This window comes from Aethalodelphis obliquidens, unplaced genomic scaffold (assembly GCF_003676395.1).
Source record: "Aethalodelphis obliquidens isolate GAN/ISIS:26980383/991018 unplaced genomic scaffold, ASM367639v1 scaffold59, whole genome shotgun sequence".
NCBI classification, from domain to species: Eukaryota; Metazoa; Chordata; class Mammalia; order Artiodactyla; family Delphinidae; genus Aethalodelphis; species Aethalodelphis obliquidens.
The window spans coordinates 4,448,669-4,473,453 of NW_020838003.1; the positions used below are offsets into that span (position 1 = coordinate 4,448,669).

General features: G+C 40.2%; 1 protein-coding gene across 1 annotated transcript in view; it reads left to right on the top strand.

Annotated features, from left to right (window-relative positions):
• The first annotated feature begins 8,533 nt into the window (after positions 1 to 8,533).
• ART3 (ADP-ribosyltransferase 3 (inactive)) overlaps positions 8,534 to 24,785 on the top strand; it is a 35,987-nt gene continuing 19,735 nt past the window's right edge. The window contains exons 1-2 of the mRNA XM_027087474.1: positions 8,534 to 8,605; positions 13,705 to 14,416. Coding sequence (XP_026943275.1) covers positions 8,537 to 8,605; positions 13,705 to 14,416 — 781 coding nt within the window. The 5' untranslated portion in view covers positions 8,534 to 8,536. The remainder of the gene's footprint in view (positions 8,606 to 13,704; positions 14,417 to 24,785) is intronic.

The window sequence follows — 24,785 nt, forward strand, 5'->3', positions numbered from 1 at the left end:
CCCGAAACTTTCAGCAAAGCCCTTTTGTAGGAAAGGTAAGGGAGGGGCATGGTTAGTTGTTGCAGACTTCTTGGTGTCAGATCCTTTGTTCTTGAGGTCAGGTCATGGTCAGGTCACAATGTTCCTATAAACCACCAAAACAAATGTTACTCTCTGTTCTAACAAGAAAGGGCAAGGTGTCAAGTCTCAACTTTCACCCACAAGTTCCAGGTCCTGGCTAAGAGAAGGGGATCCCTACACAGGTGGGTTACCCTGCCCGGGAGCATTCACCCAGCACCCAGCCTGGGTCCTCCCACCAGTGCCCAGGCCCAGCTGAAGAGGCAGATCTCAGCTGGCGGCACCCTCAGGGCCAGGTTCCCAAACCCTGCCCAGCCATCATCACTAAGGGAGCAAGGCACCCAGGATCCAGCCAGCTCTCAGGCTTTTCATTTAAGCTGGAGAGGCTCTGAGGCCTCCGTGGCCTGCGACCCATGGAGACTGCTGTTACCTTAATGGCAGTGTCCGTATACTCCAGTTGCTGAGGGCTCCCTGGGCTGCAACCCATGGAGACTGCTGCCACCATTAGGTTGCAGAGGTGCAGATGGAGGAGAGGTTCACTGCTGCTTCAACGCCTGGGGCCAGCCAGTGGGCGGCTGTAGCGAGGGCTCTGGAGGTCTGCAGGACACAGCCCTCAGCCTGAGGCCAGCAGACCTGGAGGGCCGGGAGAAGGCTGCTATCTGCCTCTCACCACACTCTGCCCCAGGACCACTCTTCGGCTGACTGTTGGTGGAGCTGGACCTCTAACTGCCATGTGCTAATGGTCACGAGCTAACGGCTGTGTGCCTGCCCTGCCCCTGTTACAGTGGCAGGTACATCTGCAGGTCAGGTTCTCATGGCCAAGTGGACACAGGCGTGTGCCACCTCCTTGCCCTCTTCCTGGCTGCCTGCTTCACCTTCCTGTCATAGTCGTCCCAGCAGGGAGTCCAGCAGGAGTCAGGGACTGCCAGGCCAGGCCAGGCTGGGGGCAGCGCAGTGGCATGAGGCGGGGCAGCACTGGGCAAGCTGGCTCCAGCGGATGTGGTGTGCGAAGCCACGGCTCATATCCTGCCGCCTGCCAGGCTTGCAGCAGAGCCCTGGCCTGGGACCCGGCACCACTTCCATCTGGAGCCCCCATGTATCTGACGTTCTGGTATTGTTTGGCCTCACTGTGCGTCAAGCATACAGAGTTGTGTTTGGTAACACTTATATCAGACAAAATATACTTTAAAACAAAGACTGTGATAAGGGACAAAGAAGGGGATTATATAGTGATAAAGGGGTCAGTCCAACAAGAGCATGTAACATTTGTAAATGTTTATGCACCCAATATAGGAGCACATAAATATATAAAGCAAATATTAACAGACCTAAAGGGAGAAATAGACAACAGTACAACAATAGTAGGGGACTTTAATACCCCACTTACATCAGTGGATAGATCATCCAGATAATAAATAAGGAAACATTGGCCTTAAATGACACATTAGACGAGATGGACTTAACAGAAATACCCAGGACATTCCATCCAAAATCAATAGAATACACGTTCTTCTCAAGTACACATGGAACATTCTCTACGATAGATCATACGTTAGGCCACAAAACAGGTCTTAACAAATTTAATAAAATTGAAATCATATCAAGCACCTTTTCCAGTCACAGTGGCATAAAACTAGAAATCAATTATAAGAAGAAAACTGGAAATTTCATGAATATGTGAAGATTAAACAGCATGCTCCTGTACAGCCAATATGTCAGAGAAAAAATTGAAAGCAAAATCAAAAAATACCTTGAGACAAACAAAAATGGAAACATAACATACCAAAATTCATGGGCTTCAGTAAAAGCAGTTCTAAGAGGAAAGTTCATAGCGATAAATGCCTACTGCAAGAAACAAAGAAAAATATCAAATAACCTAACTTTATACCTCGAAGAACTAGAAAGAGAAGAATAAATAAAGCCTGCAGTTAATAGAAGGAAAGAAATAACCAAGATCATAGTAGAAATAAATGAAAAGAAACAAAGACAATAGAGCAGATCAGTGAAACCAAGAGCTGTTATTTTAAAATAAACAAAATCAACAAACCTTTAGCTAGACTCACTAAGAAAAGAAGAGAGGACTCAAATAAATAAAATCAGAAATGAAAGGGAAGGCATTACAGATGATACCACAGAAACATAAAGGATCATAAGAGACTACTACAAATAAAGTATATACCAACAAATTGGGCAGCCTAGAAGAAATGGATAAATTCCTAGAAACAAACAACCTTCCAGGAGTGAATCAGGAAGAAACAGAAAATCTGAACAGACTGATTATTAGTAAGTAGATTGAACCAGTAATTTAAAACTTCCCCCAAATAAAAGTCCAGATGGCGTCACTGGCAAATTCTACTAAACATCTGAAAAGAGTTAACACCAATCCTTCTCAAACTCTTCCAAGAGATAGAAGAGGAGGGAACACTTCCGAGCTCACAACTCAGTTTATGGTCAGCATTATCCTGATACCAAAACCAGACAAAGACACTACAAAAAATGAGAATTACAGGCTAGTATCCCTGAGGAACATAGATGCAAAAATCCTTAAAATATTAGCAAACTGAGTTCAACAATACATTGAAAGGATTATACACCATGATCAATTGGGATTTATTCCAGGGATGCAAAGATGGTTCGATATTCACAAATCAGTGAGATATTCCAGATTAACAAAATGAAGGATAAAAATCATGTGATCATCACAAAAGATGCAGAAAAAGCACTTGACAAAATTTAACAGACATTTTTGATAAAAAATTCTCAACAAAGTCAGTCTAGAGGGAATGTGCCTCGACATAGTGAAGGCTATCTATGAGAGCCCACAGCTAATATGCTCAGTGGTGAAAAGCTGAAAGCTTTTCCTCTAAAATCATGTTCAAACAAGGATGGCTACTCTTATCACTTCTGTTCAACATAGTATTAGAAGTCCTAGCCAGAGCAATCCAGCAAGGAAAAGAAATTAAGGCATCTGAATTGGAAAGGAAGAAGTAAAACTGTCATTTGCAGATGATATTATATACAGAAAGCCCTGAAGCCTCCTCCCCAAACCAGAACTAATAAATTCAGTGAAGTTGCAGGCTGCAAAATCAATACACAGAAATCTGTTGTGTTTCTATACACCGATAATGAATTATCAGAAAGAGAAATAAAGAAAATAACCCCATTTATAATTGCACCAAAAATAATAAAATACTTGTGAATAAATTTAACCAAGGAGGTGAAAAACCTGTATGCTGAAAATTGTAGACATTGATGGAAAATGGTGAAGAAGACTCAGATGAATAGAAGGATAGTCCATGCTCATGGACTGGAAGAATCCATATTGTTAATATGTCCATACTACCCAAAGCAATCTACATAGTTAGTGCAATCCCTTTCAAAATTCCAATAGCATTTTTCACAGAAATAGGACCAAAAAAATCCTAAAACTTGTATGGAACCACAAAAACCCCCAAGCAATCTTGAGAAAGAAGAACAAAGCTGAAGGCATTGTACTCCATGATTTCAAACTATATTATAAAGCTATAGTAATCAAAACAGTATGGTATTGGTGTAAAAACAGACACATAGATCAGTGAAATAGAATGGCAAGCCCAGAAATAAACTCATGTGTATATGGTCAATTAACTTATGACAAAGGAGCCAGTATACAGTGGGGAAAGGACAGTCTCTTTAGTAAATGGTGTTTGGAAAACTGAACAGCCACAGGCAAAAGAATGAAACTGGACCACTATCTTACATCATACCTAAGAATTAACTCAAAATGTATTAAAGACTTGAATGTATTGGGTTGGCCAAAAAGTTTGTTTGGGTTTTTCCAAAACATCTTATGGGAAAACCTGAGCGAACTTTTTGGCCAACCCATAAGACCTGAACCATAAAACTCCTAGAGGAAACATAAGTGGTAAGCACCTTGACATAGGTCTTGGCAGTGATTTTTTGGATATGAGACCAAAAGCAAAAGCAACAAAAGCAAAAATCAACAAGTGGGACTATACCAAACTAAGAAGTTTCTGCACAGCAAAGGAAACCATCTAAAAATGAAAATACAGGGGACTTCCCTGGTGGCACAGTGGTTAGGAGTCCACCTACCAATGGACTCGAGCCCTGGTTCGGGAAGATCCCACATGCCATGGAGCAACTAAGCCCGTGTGCCACAGCTACTGAGCCTGCATTCTAGAGCCCACGAGCCACAACTGCTGAAGCCCCCATGCCTAGAGCCCATGCTCCGCAACAGGAGAAGCCACCACAGTGAGAAGCCCGCGCACCGCAACGAAGAGTAGCCCCCACTCGCCGCAACTAGAGAAAAGCCCGCATGCAGCAATGAAGACCCACTGCAGCCAAAAATAAATAATATAAATAAATAAATTAATTTAAAAAAAAGGCCCCCAGGGACTTACCTGGTTAAAAGAAAAAAAAAAAAAAGAAAATACAGCCTGATTGGGAGATAATATGCAAATCATACATATGATAAAGTGTTAATATCCAAAATATATAAAGAACTCATACAACTCAATAGGAAAAAAAACAATCTATATAAAAAATGGGCAAAGACCTGAATAGGTATTTTTTCAAATAAGATATACAGATGGCCAGCAGACACATGGAAAGATCAACATCACTAATCATCAAGGAAATGCAAATCAAAACCACAATGAGAAGGACTTCCCTGGCCGTCCAGTGGTTAGGACTCTGTGCTTCCACTGCAGGGGGCATGGGTTCAATCCCTGGTCAGGGAACTGAGATCCCACATGCTGTGCAGTGCGGCCAAGAAATAAAAAAATAAAAAGAAACACAGTGAGATATCACCTTACACCTGTTAGAATGGCTATTATCAAAAAGACAAGAAATAACAAATGTTAGGATGTGAAGAAGGAAACCTTTGTACACTACTGGTGAGAATGTAAATTGGTGCAGTCACTATGAAAAACAGTATGAGGGTTTCTCAAAAAATTAAAAATAGAACTTCTGTATGATCCAACAATTTCACTTCTGGGTATTTACCCAAAGAAAATGAAAACAGTTGGAAAGATTTCTGCACCTCCATGTTCTTTGTGGCATTATTTACAGTAGCCAAGGTATGGAAGCCACCTAAGTGTCCATCGACAGATGAATGGATAAAGAAGATGTGGCACCTATATACAATGGAATATTACTCAGCCATAAAAAGAATGAAATAATGTCATTTGCAACAACATGGATGGATCTTGAGGGCATCTTGCCAAGTGAAATAAGTCAGATGGAGAAAAACAAATAACGTATGATCTCACTTATATGTGGAATCTAAAAACAAAAGCAACCACCAAGCTCATAGATACAGAGAACAGATTGGTGGCTGCCAGAGATGGGGGTGGGGGTTGAGCAGAATCGGTGAAGAGAGTCAAAATGCACAAACTTCCGGTTACAAAGTAAGTCATGGGGATCTAATTGGCAACTAGAGTTCATAATACTATATTGCACATATGCGAGTTGCCAAGAGACTAAATCCTAAAAGCTCTCATCACACACAAAAATATTTTGTAACTGTGTGTGGTAATGGATGTTAATTAGACTTAACTGTGGTGATCATGTCACAGTATATACAAATATCAAGTCACTATGTTTTCTTGAAAGAAAACAAGAATGGAGCAAAAGCATACTGGGAATAAATAAGGTCAAACTTGCTTTGAGCTTCATGCAGTGTTTGTTATGCTCTTTTTGGTAGACTCAGTCTTTTGTGTGATTCATTGATGAATCTGATAGGCTTTCGGGGGCCAAATACAGGAAAATCCCACTACTTCATTCCCTGTAGGCCCACATGCCTGGGCCTAAAATGCCGGTCATTGTGAGCCTAAGGACTGAAAACATGTGCAAACTTTTTCCTTTCTAACTAAACTCTATTTTTTAAAATGATACAACTACTGAGAGCCTATTCAGTGGATTTACTCTTAAATTGCTTAGCCAGTGAGGTGGGTAGAGGCTAGACGTCTGGAAGAGTCTGAGGAGGAGAGATGGGTTTTGTAAAAGTAGGTTCACTTCATGACAGTTTAAAATGTTTCATTGAGTAAATATGTATGTACACACACAGAGAGAAAAATACATTTAAGTATGTAATAGCTTGGTGAATTTTCATAAACAATATATCAGTGTAATCGAGACCCAGAACCAAAAACAGAACCTAACTAGCATCCCAGATGCTCCCCTTGTGCCTCTTCCAGTTACTACCTCCCACTCAGGGTACTGTTCTGACATCTGATGCCATAGAAGTGTTTTGCCTGATCTTGTACTCTATACTAATTAAATCATTCAGTGTGTAGATGTTTGTATCTGTTCATAGGTTTAAAATTTGTGGTATTTATGCACATACATATAGTTAAGAGTTTCTCAATTTTCAATACTATACAAAATTCCATGGTATAAATACACCACAATTTATCCATTCTACTATTTATAGGCATTTGGATGGTTTGTAGTTTGGGGCTTTTATGAATAGTGCTACTTTCTAAATATTCTATTAATTAATTTTGATACACATATGCATGAATTTCCTAGGACATTTCACGGTTTTATATCCATAGTCAGTGAATTCTTAAGTATTCTTCAGCACTGCAGTCAATATATTTACTAGGTGTACTTTACTCAAGTGAGAGCTATCGTTGTAGATACTACCAAGTCCTTCCCTTCTTAGTGTTCTCACTGGGCTTTGCCTGTACCTAAGATTCTTAACATGTATTCTGGTTAAGTATGCATATTCATGTCTTTTGTTAGTTGGAGTGCTTTTCAGCTTTATTTCACTTACTTGTGTGTCCCAGCACCCGGCACAGTACCGAAAATACCGTAAGCCAGTTGAGTGAATGGTGACAGCCATCACCATTGCCAGTGATTAACACAGCAAGTCCCCTGAGTTATGTGAACCATTTAGCTAGGGTAAAATCCTTGCTTCAGTCTGACATCTCAGAGTCAAAGGGTCCAAGGGTCAGGAATGGGAAGTGATCGCTCTCTGAGAAGCCCAGAACTGAGGGCTCAGAGCTGAACGCGCTGTGTGGTTAGAGGGAATTGCTGTGGCCTTACAAGCCTCTTGGAGATTTCATGTGTTAACAGTAACGATTCCAAGGGAGAGTCTGGGGGGCAGATATAAATAGCAGAACACAAATGAGGTAATGTGCCACTGCCAAGCTATTGCTGGGGATGTTTATAAAAAGAAAAGCATTCCCTTCTCCGCGCTCAGTGTCAACAGCCTCCTATCCTGAAGACACGCTCACCACCACTGAGAGACTGGGGAAACGGTTGGAGACCTAGCATCGTTTAAACCTCCACAGGCAGAAAAGCCAGGTAAACATTTTGACTTATTTACACTCAGACTATGGAAGTGAAGAATTTTCAAGAAAATCCTGATTCAGAGCTTGCTTGGTACATGCTGCCTTGTGACAGTTATCTGTCAAGGATTATTTTCCAAATCTTTTTTTTAAAGGGAAGCTTCACACAAGAGTGGCATGTTTGTACTATCTTTTGATATCTTTAGTGAAAGAAACTGCTCCTGAATAAAGATGGGGATCTGGGGCCAAAGGGAAGACTATCTTCTTTCCCCTGTGCTGTTCTTCCCCATTTTCAGATGCCATAACATGGTGATTGGTAGGATAAAAAAAGAGATTTCAGTTCAGTTCCAGCCATGTCAACTTTGTTGTAGGTATGTGGAAGGAACTATAAACCAGTCTTTAATTGAATCAGTTAATGGCTCTGGGACAGCTTCAGCCCTTGACGGCCTCTTACCCTCCTGTTTACCTGCTCCTGTCTCATGAACTTTGGGATGAATATTGGGCATTCAGCCAATAGAATTATATAATCTTACTAGAATTGCTTCCTACCCATTTCCTTCTTATTCCTGCCTTCAGAAAGTTATGCAAGACACTTGTTTTATCCTTGGCTTCTCTTAAATGTGACTATTTGGGAGAAGCAGACTGCCTCGGATAACCTTCTGGTGTTTACCACTACTGGCCTCCATCCTAGCCAAATGGGCATGACTTGGTTTGCAAGGAGGATCAAAGAATGGATGATATGCGTGGATACTAACTCCTGGAGAATTCTTGGAGACTGGGATCTAGGGGACCAATCTGAAACGGTTGTTTTTTAGCTTGTGATTTCCTATGTATGCTGAGGGGAGATGTAGAGATAGGAATTAAAAATGACTACCAGTGACTATGGTGGGAGAGACAACATGTCTAAAAGAGAATGGAAATGGACAGATTTAATCTTGAGCAAACTGCTGAAGTTCTCTGAGCTCTGGTTTCCTCTTCTGTAGAATGAGGGTGTTAGACCACCAAAGTCTAATGACCCTTCCAGCCATTGGAAATTTATTAATAATCACTTCCTAACCATTATGATACCCACTCTTACCCAGAATGAAAAAATATATATAGTGTGTCATCCTATTCTACTTCCCTGAACCTTTTCTTTAAGTCTACTAAATTGGAATTTTTTCTTTTTAATTTAGAAGAGAAAAATGAAGGCAGGACATTTTGAAATGGTCACCATGCTGCTGGCACCTATGATTCTAATGGACATCTTCCAGGTAATGTTAGGAATGGGAAGCATGTGGTCACTGGAATGGGAACTCTTGATATAAGGTTGCCTGAGGCATTTGTGTGGGTTGATGATAGAAATGAGAACAGAGAGAGTAGGTAAATTAGTTTTTTACAAGTAGATCTTATCTTTTACACACTGATATGTGTTAACTGTAGAAAATTGAAAAATTAAAATTAATCAAAAAGAGGAAAGTAAAAATCATCCACAATCTTCCACCCAGAGGGAAAGACTCAGTCTGTTGGTGTGTATTCTTCTCAGTTTTCTTCTATGTGTTTATGTTGGTAATTTACAAAAATGGATTCACACTATACATAGTATTTTTTTACCTTTTTAAGTTAATATTGTGCTACAGATGTCTGTCCATGGCATCAGATATTCTAAAACTATGTATTATTCTTCAGATAAGATGACACTGCAATGTTTATCTACATGTTTTCCATTAAACTATATAGTGACTATTTTCCCACATTCAGCATTCTTTTGTTTTCTGATAGAGAGTTTATGATTTTATTTTTTACAATTGAATCTTTAAACATTCTGTATCATTTTTTTAAAATTTTATTTATTTTTGGCTGCGTTGGGTCTTTGTTGCTGTGCACGGGCTTTCTCTAGTTGTGGGGGCTACTCTTTGTTGCGGTGCACGGGCTTCTCAGCATGGTGGCTTCTGTTGTTGTGGAGCATAGGCTCTAGGCGCACAGGCTTCAGTAGTTGTGGCACATGGGCTCAGTAGTTGTGGTTCGCGGGCTCTAGAACGCGGGCTCAGTAGTTGTGGTGCACGGGCTTAGTTGCTCCGCGGCATGTGGGATCTTCCCGGACCAGGGCTCGAACCTGTGTCCCCTGCATTAGCAGGCAGGTTCTCAACCACTGCGCCACCAGGGAAGTCCCTATCATATTTTTATGTAAAATATGAGCCAGGTCCCTCACCTGATATTTCCCGCCACATTGTTAGCTCTCACATCACTACTGAATGAGTATTCGTCCACTGATTTGAAGTACGTTCTTTAAGATGTGTTAAATTCTTAAAATTTTACCCATTTTTAAATTTAATATTCTGATATATTGTTTATAGAATCATTGTATATTCTGTTACCTGGTCTGCAGTGTGACTTTTTAAAAATTGAAGTATAATTCACATATAAAAATATACCATTTTACTTTAAAAAAATTTTTTTTAAATTTATTTATTTCGGCTGTGTTGGGTCTTCGTTGCTGCACGTGGGCTTTCTCTAGTTGCAGTGAGTGGGGGCTACTCTTTGTTGCGGTGCACAGGCTTCTCGTCGTGGTGGCTTCTCGTTGTGGAGCACGGGCTCTAGGCACGTGAGCTTCGGTAGTTGTGGCACACAAGCTCAGTAGTTGTGATGCACGGGCTTAGTTGTTCCGAGGTATGTGGGATCTTCCCAGACCAGAGGTCGAATCTGTGTCTCGTGTCTCCTGCCTTGGCAGGCGAATTCTTAACCACTGCGCCGCCAGGGAAGCCCCTATTTTCCTTTTTCTTCCTTATCTTTTTAGCCATCCTAATGGGTGTGAGGTGGTATCTCACTGTGGTTTTGATTTGCCTTTTTAATATTCTTCTGCAACATAAATTTGATGTGTTTGTTTTATGAATGTTTCGTAATTTGTTTAACCAATTTCTTTTTTTAACCATTTAGGTCATTTTTACATTTTTGTAATAAACCTTTGGTAATTGAATTTCATCCATATAGGATTTTGTTTCAATGGATAACTCAGAGGAAGAAAATATAATCAGTGTGTTCACCTAGCCTTTGTACCTGTTCCTTGTCCATTCAGTTTCCCCTGAATTGTGGCGGCATTTGTGGGCTTTTTCAGTGCTCAAGGTACTCACTATACAGAACACACAATCAGCGGTGGCCTTTGGCCAGAAAGAATTGATGTCTAAAATTAGACATGCAGAGACTAGTTAGAGGCACAGGGGGAAAGACAGGATCATATTGGATCAACCCTTGATATGGTGTGAGGAATGTGGGGTGGTGGTTTCAGGGTGTGATGTCTTATAAGATGTTGAAGTCTTGAACATAAATTAGGCATTGGCGCCCAAGATGCACTCTGGTACATTCTGTGCTGTGGACGAAAGTGCATTTCTTGGCTAGGAGATGGCAATGATTTCATCTCATGAAGCTCAAATTCCCACTTCAAGAAAGTGACCTACAGACCCAGGAGTTCAGGGTCTCAGTGACTTCCCCAGCAGAATATTCTGTGGCTGGTAATCAAGACCATTTCTGATGCCAACACAATTCCTACATTCGTAAAACGGTGTTGTGAATTGCCTGCCCAGCCTTTCATAAGGGTTGTTATGAGGACAAAATTAAACTCTTTTTTTAAAAAGTGCTGCATAAATGTCAGTGATCTTCATCATCAGAAACACAACACTTTGGTTAAGAGAACGGACTCTGGAGCCAGATTGCCTGGGTTCAAATATCAATTCCAAACAAGTTAATCTCTCTGTGCCTTAGTTTCCTCACCCTTAAAAAAGGAACGAATAATAGTACCTACCTACCTCACAGGGTTACCGTGAAGATTCAATGAATTAATATATATGAACACTTAGTGCTTCACATACAGAAAGCACTCCGGAGAAGTTTGTTAGGCCTTAAGGATGAAGTGGCCACAGGGGGTGACTGAGAAGGAGAAATCTAAGAAAATTACACAAATGAATAGATGGTTTTATATAAGGACTAGGTTGATGGTAGTTGTAGGCAGTAAGATTATAAGTTTGGTCTTGGTCTTAGATTGTTTTGTTTGAAGGGTCTTTGAGCAATTCAAGTGGAGTTATTAAGGAGGCAGTTGCTATACAGATCTTGCACTTACAGGACAGGTCAGAGGTATTTAGATGATAACTGAAACTATAGGTCTTATATAATTGCCTAAGGGTAGAACTGAGAGTTGGAAAATAAGTAGCCTTGAGAAACACCAGCGTTTAATGGCCAATGAAAATATGCTAGATCTGCAAAGGAGACCAAGAAGAAATGTTTCCTTAGTGAGAGCTATTTGGATGGAGGAATGGGGGTGGGAGACTGGATTGAAGAGGGTTGGGATATGAGTGGAAATGAAACGGAGATGGCAAAGATAGATGTCTTTTTGAAGAAGTTTGACTATGAGGGGAGAAGAGAGATAGTGAGAAGGAGATGGTGTGGGATATGGAATCAAGTTAATGTTCTGCTTTCTTAAGTTGGTTCCCTGCACCGCCTCTTCCTTTCCACACACACACTCACACGCTTTAAGAATCATTCACGTGGAGCCTGCAACTTTAAGAGATCCTGGCTAAGTGTTTCTATAAAGTCTCCAACTGAGGTTGCAACTATATACTCTATAGTTGCATATAGTTGTATATAGTCTATAGCAACTATAGCAACTATAGCAACTATATACTCTATACAAGTATAGAGTAGTGGAAAGAGACAATGATATGGAGGGCATTACCCTTTTACTGGTAGAAACCCTTAGATGGTGTCTCTGGGCGGATGTGCTCATCCTGTGTTTTGCTCCATAGGCCTGAGCACAGGGTTCTTACTTAGTTCACTTAAACTAAATATTTTGCCAGTTGCTATGCTAGGTGCTTGGAATTCAGAAGATAAATATGATACATGTCGTGCCCTTGAGGAACTTACAGCATAATACAGTCTGCCCTCCGTATCCATACATGTGTGACCCCGCAGATAGAGAGGGCCCACTGTATTCATTGTACTGCGCCTTTTTTTTTTTTTTCTGGCTGCACCACGTGGCATGCAGGATCTTAGTTCCCCGACCAGGGCTCAAACCAGCACCCCTGGTTTGTGCCACCGCGGAGCCTTAACCACTGGACTGCCGGGGAAGGCTGTACTATGCCAGTTTTATAAGGAACTTGAGCATTTGTGGATTTTGGTGTTTGCGGGGGCTCCTGGAACCAATCCCGCATGGGTACTGAGGGAAGACTGTACATATATTCCTATTACGAAATGATAAGAATAACCACAGCTCGTTGAAGGCTTGATATGTGCCTTGGGGCTAAGGACTTTGCATATATTCATTATATCATTTAATCCTCACCACAATCCTGCAATTAAGATATTATTTCCTCACGTTATCCCCATTCTTTAGATGAAAAAATTGAAGCTCAGAAATGTCAAGTAACTTTCCCATAAGTAATTAGTACCTAGTTAGTAACAGAAATGGAATTTGAACCCAGATCTATCTGACTCAAAGCTAGTAGTGTTCGTTACACTACACTGCCCTGCTTCTTACGTTATGTGTGTCATATAAAGATGCTTAGTCCTTTTCCAGTTACTTGTAATGGAAAGACAATTCAAACCAGCTCAGATAAATAGGGAATTTACTGATTCTTATGACTGAAGTAACATACAGTTTCCAGGTAAAGCTAGACTCAGGCCTTAAGTAATGTTATCAGGTCCTCATCTCTCTCTTCGCCTCTCAGCTCTGCAAACCTTCCTTTGTTGGCTTTATTTGTAGACAGGATTCTCCATGGGACTAAATGGATAACTATTGGCTGCCACAAGCCAATATTATCCTTAGAGCTTATGGTTATAGGGAAAGAAAGCCTTTTGTTTTTCTGGGAGTGCTCTGGTTTTTAAGCCTGCATCGTTGCTTATCATAGGGGCTGAAGATGCAGAATCAGTCCTAGCTGAACCACACAGACAAGGGGGAGGGGGCGTCCTCAAAGCAAAAGGGGTAATGTTTGCCTTTATATATTTATCCTTCATGTAAAGTGTTTCACACAAGATATTTCAAATTCACCCAACAGTCTTGAGTGGTTGAGGAAATTAGCTAAGAATATTGTTCAAAGCCAGGACTGCCACCCATTTTCTTCAGTTTCACCCTCATTGTTCTTTCCTCTGTACCACAGGGTTCAAACGAATGAGTTGCAGGCGTGGTCATTTACTCTTTCATACAAATATGTGAGAAAAGTTATCATTAGCAGTGGAAGATACTTCCTACGTAAAAACATATCCAAAGTTGATTGTAAGCAAGGGAGAGAGTCTGGGCATGAGGGGGTGGATGCGATAAACTGAGAGAAATGATGTACACCAAGTATCTTTATTTCAAGAGTATTAATGTCCTTTTCCTTTGAAGGTACAAGCTGAAATGTTAGATATGGCAGACAATGCATTTGATGACGAATACCTGAAATGCACTGACAGGATGGAACTCAAATATGTTCCCCAGCTGCTCAAGGAGGAAAAAGCAAGCCTCCAGCTCTTAGAAGATGTGTGGGAAAATGCAGAAGCCAAGTGGGAAGCTCGGAAGACTCAGCTCTCTCTCCCTATGGGTTTTAAGGATAACCATGGAATAGCCCTGATGGCATATGTTTCTGAAGCTCAAGAGCAAACTTCCTTTTACCATCTGTTCAATGAAGCTGGGAAAATGGCCGGCCAGTCTCGAAAAGATTATGTCTATGGCTTCCAGTTCAAAGCTTTTCATTTCTACCTGACGAAAGCTCTGCAGTTGCTGAGAAGACCTTGTGAGAACAGCTACAAAAACGTGGTGTATAGCGTAAGGCAGACTACTTTATCTACATCTGGAGGACTAAACCAAGTCCGATTTGGCTATTTTACCTTGGCATATTCAACCAAACCTCAAGTTGCCAATGACCAAGACGTTCTGTTAACCATCAACACGTGCTTTGGAATTGCCGTTGAAAAATTTTTTGATAAAGAAAGTGAAAGAATTATTTTAATACCCCTGAATGAGGTTTTTCATGTGACACAGGATGGGACTGGCAATAACCTTATCCTGCAAAGCACAAACAAGACCTGCAGCCATTATGAGTGTGCATTTCTAGGTGGTAAGTGTCTCTGTTCTGTCTGTGCATGTCTGGGAAAGAAGGAGTGAGACTCTTAGGCCCAGGGAGAGGTCAGGAAGGAAATTGGGAGGTTTTAAAAGGAGACAAAACGTTGGTGGTCTCTCATCTAGCTCTTTTCATACTGTTAGTTTCTTTTTTCATAATTTAATTGTATCAAAATAATACATTTACGGTATTACTGAAAGTTAAAAAACCAAAATACTAATATAAGGTAATGGTTCTCAACTAGCAGTTTTGCCCACTAGGGTCAGTTGACCGTAGCTGGAAACATTTTTAATTGTCACGACTACCTTTAGTTGCTGCTAGCATCTAGTGGGTATAGGCCAAGGAACAAAACCTGCCTGGTGGCTCTCATTTAATTGGAAGTCTAGAGGTGGGCTGTCCAGAGTTGGTACAGGGGCTCAACTACAACATGAGTAACTCAGACTCTTTGTCGTCCACCAATTTGAGCATGTTGGTTTGTTGATTCATGTTTTCAGTGTGACTGTTGGCAGCTGTAGGCGTCAAACCACGTTCAAGACAAAAAGAGAGGATAGGAGGATGGCAGCCAAATCTGCCTGTTTAATCAGGAGGGTAAAAGCTTTCCGAGAAGTTCTGAGTAGACTTCTGATTGCATATCATCGACCAGAACAGCTACTTGATCGTCTGTAACTACAAGAAAATCTTGCAAAGAGGGTAATTAGCTTTTCCAGACCCTGTCATGTAGGGAGGCAGGGGAGAAGGGAATTAGAAGAATCTGATCACCACCACCCTCCTCAACATTTGTGCCTTTCCCCTTCCCATTGTCCCAGTGTAGTAAAGACTGGTACCGTTTTGTTTTGAAGTACTACTTTTACCTCAGAGTTATTAGTTGTATGATTTTCTGTTTCCTTAGCTTTTTATATCCCATCAGTAATTCACCCCTGAATCCTTAGAAATATAAATCTCCTCTTAATACATTTAGGTATATCAGATACTCTTTTTTTTTTTTCTGGATATACTCCTGGATTCCATCATCTTGCTTTATGAAAATATCCTGAAATCTCTCCTCACTACTATTCTGAGACTTTCTTTTGCTTCTCCCCTATGAGGAATCCCCTATATCTTAGATTTCCTTCTCTTTCTTGAATTACTCCTTAGTTTGGAAGGGGTAGGGATTCTTCAGAAGTTTTCTGAGAAAAGAGATATTGAGGCAAATTTTCTGAGACTTTATATACCTGAAAAATCTATCTCTGAGACCTTGAATAATAGTTTGTAGATTTGTATTTTTGTCTTGGAAATTATTTTCCTTGGAATTTTGGAGATGTTCCTTCATTGTCTTTTAGTTTCTGATGCTGCTGTTAAAAAGGGTGAAGCCATTCTAATTACTAAAACTTTGAATGAGACTTGTTTTGCCCTCTGGGAGGTTTTAGGATATTTTCTTTATCGCCAGCGTTCTGAAATTTTATGGTATTGTGCTTTGGGGTATATGAGTAAAGGGTTAACAAAACCCTTTCTCCTTCCTCTTACGAAAATGGTCTCTTGTTGATCTTCTTCTAGCACTATTTCTCTGTAATCTACTAAAGGTGGAATGACAACTGTATAACCATACAACACTGCCTAATGGTAAACATAACCGTTGATCGTTACAGTGCATCTGAGCTGCGAGGTTGTGAATGAAGTATAAATACCTGGAGGGAAGCCATAGCTTTGGGCATTCCTGAATGTGGTGTGACGTACTGAGGTTTTCTTCTTGCTGAGTCCTGGAGTACTCATGGCATGATTGATATAAGAGATGCTGTCTTCTATGTGTGGCATGAGGCTACTAAGCTAGGATAGTTCCTGCACCCACCTGTGTAACCTTGTTTTCTTGTATTTGAGATGTCATTCTGGGGACTGAAGGACAGCCCTGGACTGCTGTGAGGACTTGCATTGAAGGTGTATCACTCATGCTACCCTTTAATAGGTATGCTGTGTTCCTGCCCTTCATTCTTCTGCAAAACTGAGTAAACTGGTGAGGGGATGCCTTTTGGGGTCTTATGAGTATGATTGTCTAGGTGAACCCCAAACTATAGCTGCTGGTCAAACAGAGCGAGTATTGAAGTAGGGCCTTGGAAGTGGGATAGACTTTTAGACCTTGACTCAAATGTGCCAGTGCATTATGAGATAAAAAAGAACAGGTAGAGAAGTGCTGATGAGATGATACCTGTGAGATGGAGTGGGGAGGGGAGCTGGTCCACTTTTGATTTAATGGCAGAAGCTATGTGGCCATTGAGATCCCTGGGGCACAAAATTTAAGGACGTCTTCATGCTTAGGGTCATATACTTGCACAACCTTCACCTGCATGATCCTAAGAGCGAATGCCTCCTTAAATTTTGCACTCTAAACAACTCATTTGCCTCACCTTAGTCCTGGCCCTGAGTTGGAAGTTAGACCAACTAGCGAGCAAATTTATGTTGAGAGGAAGAGTGCCCATTTCCCTCGCCTAACCATACACTGGACCTGACCAAAAACGAAGCCAGTTGGAGCCAGTTCATTCCAGCTTACGGGAGCTGACTGTGGGCATATATCTCTTGGCAATTCCTCATACATCACGATGGCTTGAAATTGGCCGTGGATGAGAGTTATACCATGGACATCAGCAAACCCCACAAGTCAGAACCCCCGTTCTCCACCCCAGAACCTGTTCAATTTTACCAGCACATTATAGCCAGAAACCCAGTTGCAGCTGGGCTGACAAAATGACACCACTTTTGGTGCTTCTAATGCACTCAGACAAATGCTATTTCTGGAGCCATTGGTTCTGCAGAAACCCTGGCTACGGTAGCTGCAGTAGGCCAGATCCGTCACTCGTATCTGGTTGATGAACAGAGGTGGGCAGTGGAGCCCCCAGAGTTCATGTTTGTGAGTAGCATTACGATGAACAAAAGGGGTGGAGCCGCTGGGTTGATTCAGAATGAGCCAAGTCTTGGACCTACATGGGGAAGTGTGTTATGAGCCCAGCGTGAGGAAAGGGGAGGAGAGTGGGCAAACTTCTGCGGGCCTGCCCAGAAAGGCAGGCAGAGGCTACACAGCAGGTTAATGTTCAAACCAGCCACAAGGGGAAACCTCCGTGGGGGCTCACCTGTGCTATTTGTTTGGAGAGCTCTGGCAAAGTCAGGCCACTGCACTTGATTGTGTTGCTTTACCTCTAAGCCGGAGTCTGACCAGTGTCCTCTGCTGCCATCTGGAGGTAACTAATGGGAACTCAGGATCAAAGACACCCTGAAGTGATCATTAAAGCTGGGCTGTTTGAAGCACTAGGAAGGATAATAACCAGGGGTTTTAAAAGCTCAAGCCACGAGGATGTAATCAGAACCTTGTTCCACTGTGACTGAATAGACCTCTGCATGTAAAAAGGCAGCATTTATGAAAGTGATTAAAAAATTATACTGTGCTAAATGTAGTGTGCTAACACAGTCCTGTGCTGTTACTTTAAACTTGCTTGTGATTTTTCAAGATAAAAATGTATGTGGGCCTTACAAAAGCTAGTCAGTTAAAGAAAATAGTTCAGTTGGTTAGGAAGTGGAGAGGATAATTCCTGGTGGTCAAAGATACTCGTATTAATCCAAGATAATGGGAGTAAGTAAATGGTAACAAAACCCTTGATCCGTCCTAATGGGAAAATTACCGCAGGTTAACCTTCTTTTATACTGTTTTTCTAGAAAACTCGATAAAAGTAGAATGTCAGCTGTGTAATCAGGCTACATTCCTCATCGTTTAAAATGACCCCATCTGAAAACTGCACTTGGATTGGGAGGACTATAGATGAATTATAAATACCTGGTAGGAAGCCATAGCTTTGAGATTTCATGCACCTTACAGTGTAGATATAATATGATTTATTGGAAGAAAACTTATAAGCAGAGAAATAGTAGAGTACACCTCATCCCCTGACCTCTCATTATTTTACTGAACAGGCTGGTCATAGATCATCTGGTATTTTGGACAGTATTTACATAGAGAGGGACCAGGCAGTATATATGTAAATATATTTTACATATTAATAGAGTCATGCGGGCAGGGAATATCAGTGTTCCCTGACTGCAAAAGTAATCTTGTTAGAAAGGAAGAGCCCCTGAACTCCAGTGGCTGGTGTCAGTCTATTTTGTTGAGCTTGCTCAGACCTGTTGAGGCAACTCTCTGCTAAGCCATCAAAAGGGGGAAAGAAGATGAACCTACAGGGCTATCCAGATTTATTTTTTATAAATCCACCCTAGCGCTTGAGGGTTCATCAGATGTAAGTACCTTCATTCGTTCTGATGGACACTCTTTTAGCCTTCCTTGGGAGTAGCGAAGTTTCTGTGTTGTTGTCTGGGATTGGGGATTCAACAAGATTCCGTATAGATAAACCAGATAGGAAGTGACATACCACATATCTATCACCTCGAGAAATTCACATTATGAATCAATGCCTAGAACATTTGGAAGGCTGTTCAGACTGTTTATTCCATATTTATAGGAAAAGGGAGAACTCTTCATTACCAACCCCCTCCAGACTTTCACCCACCAGACTTGTTCATGCTGATTGTATCAGTCAAGGTTTCCAACCAGAGAAACAGAATCGGTTGTAAGGAATTGGCTTACATTATTGTATGGGCTAGCAAGACAAGTCTGAAATCCATAGGTCAGGCTGTCAGGAAGGGCAGGCTGGAATTCTTGGGTATGAACTGAAGCTCTGCCCACAGGCAGAATTTCTTCTTTTGGGAAGCCTAAGCGCTTAAGGCCTTTCTATTCATTGTGTCAGGCCCACCAGATTATCTTGGATAATCTCCCTTATATAAAGGTAACTGATTATAGATTTTAATCCCATCTACAAAATACCTTCAAGGCAACAACTTAGATTAATGTTTGATTGAATAACTAGGGACTGTATCCTAGACAAGTTGATACATAAAACTGACCCTCACACCTGTATTAGTTATCCATCACTGCATAACAAATATACTCCAAAATTTAGTGGCTAAAAACAACATTTATTGTCTCATAGTTGCTGTGTCAGGAAACTGGGTTCAGTGTACCTGGGTCTTTTGACTAGGGATCTCTCACAAGGCTGCAGTCATCATAATACTTGACTGGGAAAGATGTACTTCCCAGCTCACTCACGTGGTTGATGGCAGGACTCAGTCCCTAGTGGGTTGTTGACTAAGGCCTTATTTCCTCATGAGTTGTTGGCTGGAGGCCTCCCTTGTTCCTACCTACATAGGCCTCTCCATAGACTGTCACAGCATGGCAGCTGTCTTTTCAGGTGTGAAGTCTTACAGGTAAGGCCCCCATTGAGCCAATAGTTTGGATAAAGTAGTAGGTGAGGCTTTGTACTGTCTAATGCAGAGGTTCTCAGACTTTCTTGGTTCATGGTGTCCTTAGTGTTGTCATAATTTTTTCAGAGTGTCCCTAGGCTAAAATAAATGCCTAAAAATTCCATTTATTAAGTAAACTCAAACAACTCAATAAGTATTTATGTCCTAATATCTCAGTAGCTGTTTTCTAAGAAGTAATATATATAAAAAGTTTTAAGAACTATTATTTCATTTTTAACCACAGCGACTTGCTAATGGGATGTATGTGCCTGTTGGACACTGACTGCACAGCTTCTCAAACCTTGGTGTCAGATTAGATACCACCTTATTTCCTGATCCACGCTGATTTTTCACATATACTTGCTTTTTTTCACAACAATTGCTAAAAACCCAGCTTTGCAAATATATGATGTTATCGAATAGAATGTAACATAACTTTGAAACTGTGTTCCGTCTAAAGCTAGTAGTTCATGCAGTGTCTGAGAGATATCAAGTCGGGCTGTGTTTGTCTTGAAATTTTAACATATCCCTTGGTACCCCTGTGAATTTGCTAGAGCGTGCAGGGACACCTCTACCACTGTTTGGAAACTGCAGGTCTAATGGATGGGCAGCCATTTATTTGCGGAAGTGGCTAAGGCTTTAGGAGCCAGGCTTGGCCCTTAACTGGAGGTAAAATTTCCATGGGACAGTGGAACTTTTGGGGGTTTGTCCTACTTCATGGGAATTTAGTTCAAAGAGAACCCATGGCACAATAAGATATTATGTTGGAGAATCATGACTTTTCTTTTTTTTTTTTTTGGCGGTACGCGGGCCTCTCACTGCTGTGGCCTCTCGCGTTGCGGAGCACAGGCTCCGGACGCGCAGGCTCAGCGGCCATGGCTCACGGGCCCAGCCGCTCCGCGGCATGTGGGATCTTCCCGGACCGGGGCACGAACCCGTGTCCCCTGCATCGGCAGAGGGACTCTCAACCACTGCGCCACCAGGGAAGCCCCCTGACTTTTCTTTTAGTGAGACAGTCTGTCTCATTAGGCCCAGTAACAGGCTAGCAGTAGCAGGGCCTACAAAGGGAGGAGTCCTTGTGTCCAAAAGTGCAGTGGCCAACAAATACTGCTGTAGTCTTGTTGCCAAAAATTCCAGTCAGCTCTGAGTTTGGTCACAGACATCTGTAATTTCTTGAGATCTGAAGGAGATAGGAACTCCTGGGAGGGCTTTATTTACTGTTGTCTGAACTGCTTCCAAGGCTTCTTACTGTAGAGCTCCCTGTTAAAATAACAACTTATAAGGTTTTCCAGTGTGGCTGGTAGGAATAGTCACTATTCTTCATCCTTTGAGTTCTTTCCCTGGCCTTGGGTAGTTTCCTTAGACAAGTATAAACTGATCAGTATTTTGCTGAGTACTGGAAACGCTTTGAAGATCTCTGGGGTTCTCTGTGCAGCTCCTTTCTCTTTAGTACTCTGTAAAAACCAAACTATCCTGGTATTTTTCATTGTGGAAAAAGTTTAAACTGCTTAATAGTTATAATACCATGTGAGTTTTCTGTTTATTCTTGAGTTATTTTTGATAAGTTACATTTTTCTAGGAATTGTCCATTTGTCTTATATTTCAAATTTATTGGCATAAAGCTAGTCACAGTAATCTCATGTCTTTTTACACCTGCTGAATCCATGGTTATATTCCCTTTTTCAATCCCTATCTATATTTGTGTCTTCTCCCATTTATTTCTGGATCAATCTCTTACCCATTTTTAACCCTCCTACTTTTTTTTTTTTGAAATATAGTTGATTTACAATATTGTGTTAGGTTCAGGTGTACAGCCAAGTGATTCAGTTATATATATATTTTTTTCAGATTATTTTCCATTATAGGTTATACAGGACATTATGAATATAGTTCCTTACGTTATACAGTAAATCCTTATTGCTTCTCTATTTTATGTATAGTAGTTTGTATCTGTTAATCGCATATTCCTAATTTATCCCTACCCCCTCCTCCCTTTCCCCTTTGGTAACCATAAGTTTGTTTTCTGTGTCTATGAATCTGTTTGTTTTGTATATAGATTCATTTGTATTATTTTTTAGTTTCTACATATAAGAGATATTATATAATATTTGTATTTCTCTGTTTGACTTACTTCACTTAGTATGATGTTCTCTATGTCCATCCATGTTGTCGCAAATGACAATATTTCATTCTTTTTTATGGCTGAGTAATATTCCATTGTGTTTATACATATACATACACAATGGAATATTATATATATAATATATTATAATGCATATATGTGGTATATAGATATATATACCACATCTTCTTAAGCCAGTCACCTATTGATGGGCACTTAGGTTGTTTCCATGTCTTGGCTATTCTAAGTAGTGCTGCTATGAACATTGAGGTGCATGTATCTTTTTGAATTAGGTTTTTCATCTTTTCTGGATATATGCTCAGGAGTGGGATTGCTGGATCATATGGTAGCTCTATTTTTAGTTTCTTAAGGAACCTCCATACTGTTTTCCATAGTGGCTGCACCAATTTACATTCCCACCAGCAGTGTAGGAGGGTTTCCTTTTCTCTACACTCTCTCCAGCATTTATTGTTGGCACACTTTTTGATGATAGACATTCTGATAGGTGTGAGGTGATACCTCATTGTAGTTTTGATTTACTTGTCTCTAATAATTATGATGTTGAGCATCTTTTCATGTGCCTGTTGGCCATCTGTATGTCTTCTTTGGAAAAATATCTATTTAAGTTTTCTTTCTATTTTTTTTTTGGATTGTTTGGTTTTTTGCTGTTGAGTTGTATGAGCTGTTTGTATATTTTGGATATTAACTCCTGTCAGTTGCATTCCGTAGGTGGTCTTTTTTTGTTGTTGATTGTTTCCTTTGCTGTACAAAAGCTTTTATGTTTGTTTAGGTCCCATTTGCTTATTTTTGCTTTAATTTTTTCTTTTTTTTTGCCTTGGGAGACTGATCTAAGAAAATACTGCTACAATTTATGTCAGAGAATGTTTTGCCTGTGTTCTCTTCTAGGAATTTTATGGAATTATGTCTTATATTTAGGTCTTTAAACCATTTGAGTTTATTTTTGTATATGCTATGGGAGAGTGTTCTAATTTCATTGATTTTTATGTAGCTATCCAGCTTTCCCAACACCACTTGTTGAAGAGACTGTCTTTTCTCCATTGTATGTTCTTGTCTCCTTTGTTGTAGATTAATTGACTGTAGATGTGTTGGTTTATTTCTGGACTCTCTGTTCTGTTCCATTGATCTATTTGTTTTTGTGCCAATTCCACGCTATTTTGATTACTGTAGCTTTGTAGTATTGTCTGAAATCTTGGGAGGGTTATGCCTCCAGCTTTGTTCTTTTTCCTCAGGATTGCTTTGGCAATTCTGGGTCTTCCATGGTTCCATATAAATTTTAGGATTATTAGTTCTAGTATTGTGAAAATGGAATGGATATTTTGATAGGGATTACATTAACCTGTAGATTGCTTCGGGTAGTATGACCATTTTAATAATATTAATTTTTCTAATCCAAGAGCATGGGATACCTTTCCATTTCTTTAAATCATCTTCAGTCTCTTTATCAGTGTTTTATAGTTTTCAATGTATAGGTCTTTCACCTCCTTGCTTAAAAGTTTTTTCCAATTTTTTTGACATGATTTTAAATGGGATTTTTTTTCTTTTACTTTCTGATATTTCATTGTTAGTGTAAAGAAATACAACAGATTTCTGTATGTCAATCTTATATCCTGCTACCTTGCTGAGTTCATTTATTAGTTCTAATAGTTTTTGTGTGGAGTCTTTAGAGTTCTCTGTGTAGAGTATCATGTCATCTGCAAATAGTGACAGTTTTACCTCTTCCCTTCAAATTTGGATACCTTTTGTTTTTCTTGTCTGACTGCTGTGCTAGGATTTCTAATACTGTGTTGAATAGAAGTGGTGAGAGTGAGCCTCCTTGTCTTATTCCTGAATTTAGCAGGAAGGCTTTCAGCTTTTTCTGTTGAGTATGATGCTGGGTGTGGGTTTGTTGTAAATGGCTTTTATTGTGTTGAGTTATATTCCCTCTATACCCACTTGGGTGAGAGTTTTTTTCTTGAATGGATGATGAATTTTATCAAATGCTTTTTCTGCATCTATTGAGATGGTCATGTGGTTTTGTCTTTTCTTTTGTTGATGTGGTGTATCACATTGATTGATTGATTTATTTGAACCATCCTTGTGACCCTGGAATGAGTACAACTTAAACATTCTGCATGACCCTTTTTAGGTATTTTTAGATTAGGTTTGCTAATATTTTGTTGAGGATTTTTGATCTATATTCGTCAAAGATATTGGCCTGTAATTTTCATTTTTTGTAGTGTTTTTGTCTGGTTTTGGTATCAGGGTGATGGTGGCTTCATAAGAATTTGGGAGCATTCCCTCCTCTTCAGTCTCTTGGAGTAGTTTGAGAAGGATAGGTGTAAGTTCTTCTTTATATGTTTGGTAGAATTCCCCACTGAAGCCGTCCATTCCTAGACTTCTGTTTGCAGGGAATTTTTAAATTATGGATTTTATTTCACTTCTAATGATTGGTGTGTTCAAATTATCTTTCTTTTTGACTCAATTTTGGCAGGATATATGTTTCTAGAAACTTTTCCATTTCTTCTAAGTTGTCCAATTTGTTGGCATATAACTGTTCATAGTATTCTCTTATGATTTTTTGTATTTCTGCACTATTGGTTGTTATTTCTCCTCTTTCATTTCTTATTTTGTTTATTTGGGTCCTCCTTCTTTTCTTCTTGGTGAGCCTGGCCAGAGGTTTGTCAATTTCATTTATCTTTTAAAAACACCAACTCTTGGTTTTATTGATCTTTTCTATTGTTTTTTTATCTCTATTTTTATTTAGTTCCTCTCTGATCTTTATTATTTCCTTCCTTCTGCTGACTTTGGGTTTTGTTTGGTCTTTTTCTAATTCTTTTAGGTGACAGTTTGTTTATTTGAGACTTGTTTCTTAAGGAAGGCCTGTATTGCTATTACCTTCTCTCTTAGAACTGCTTTTTGCTATATCCCATA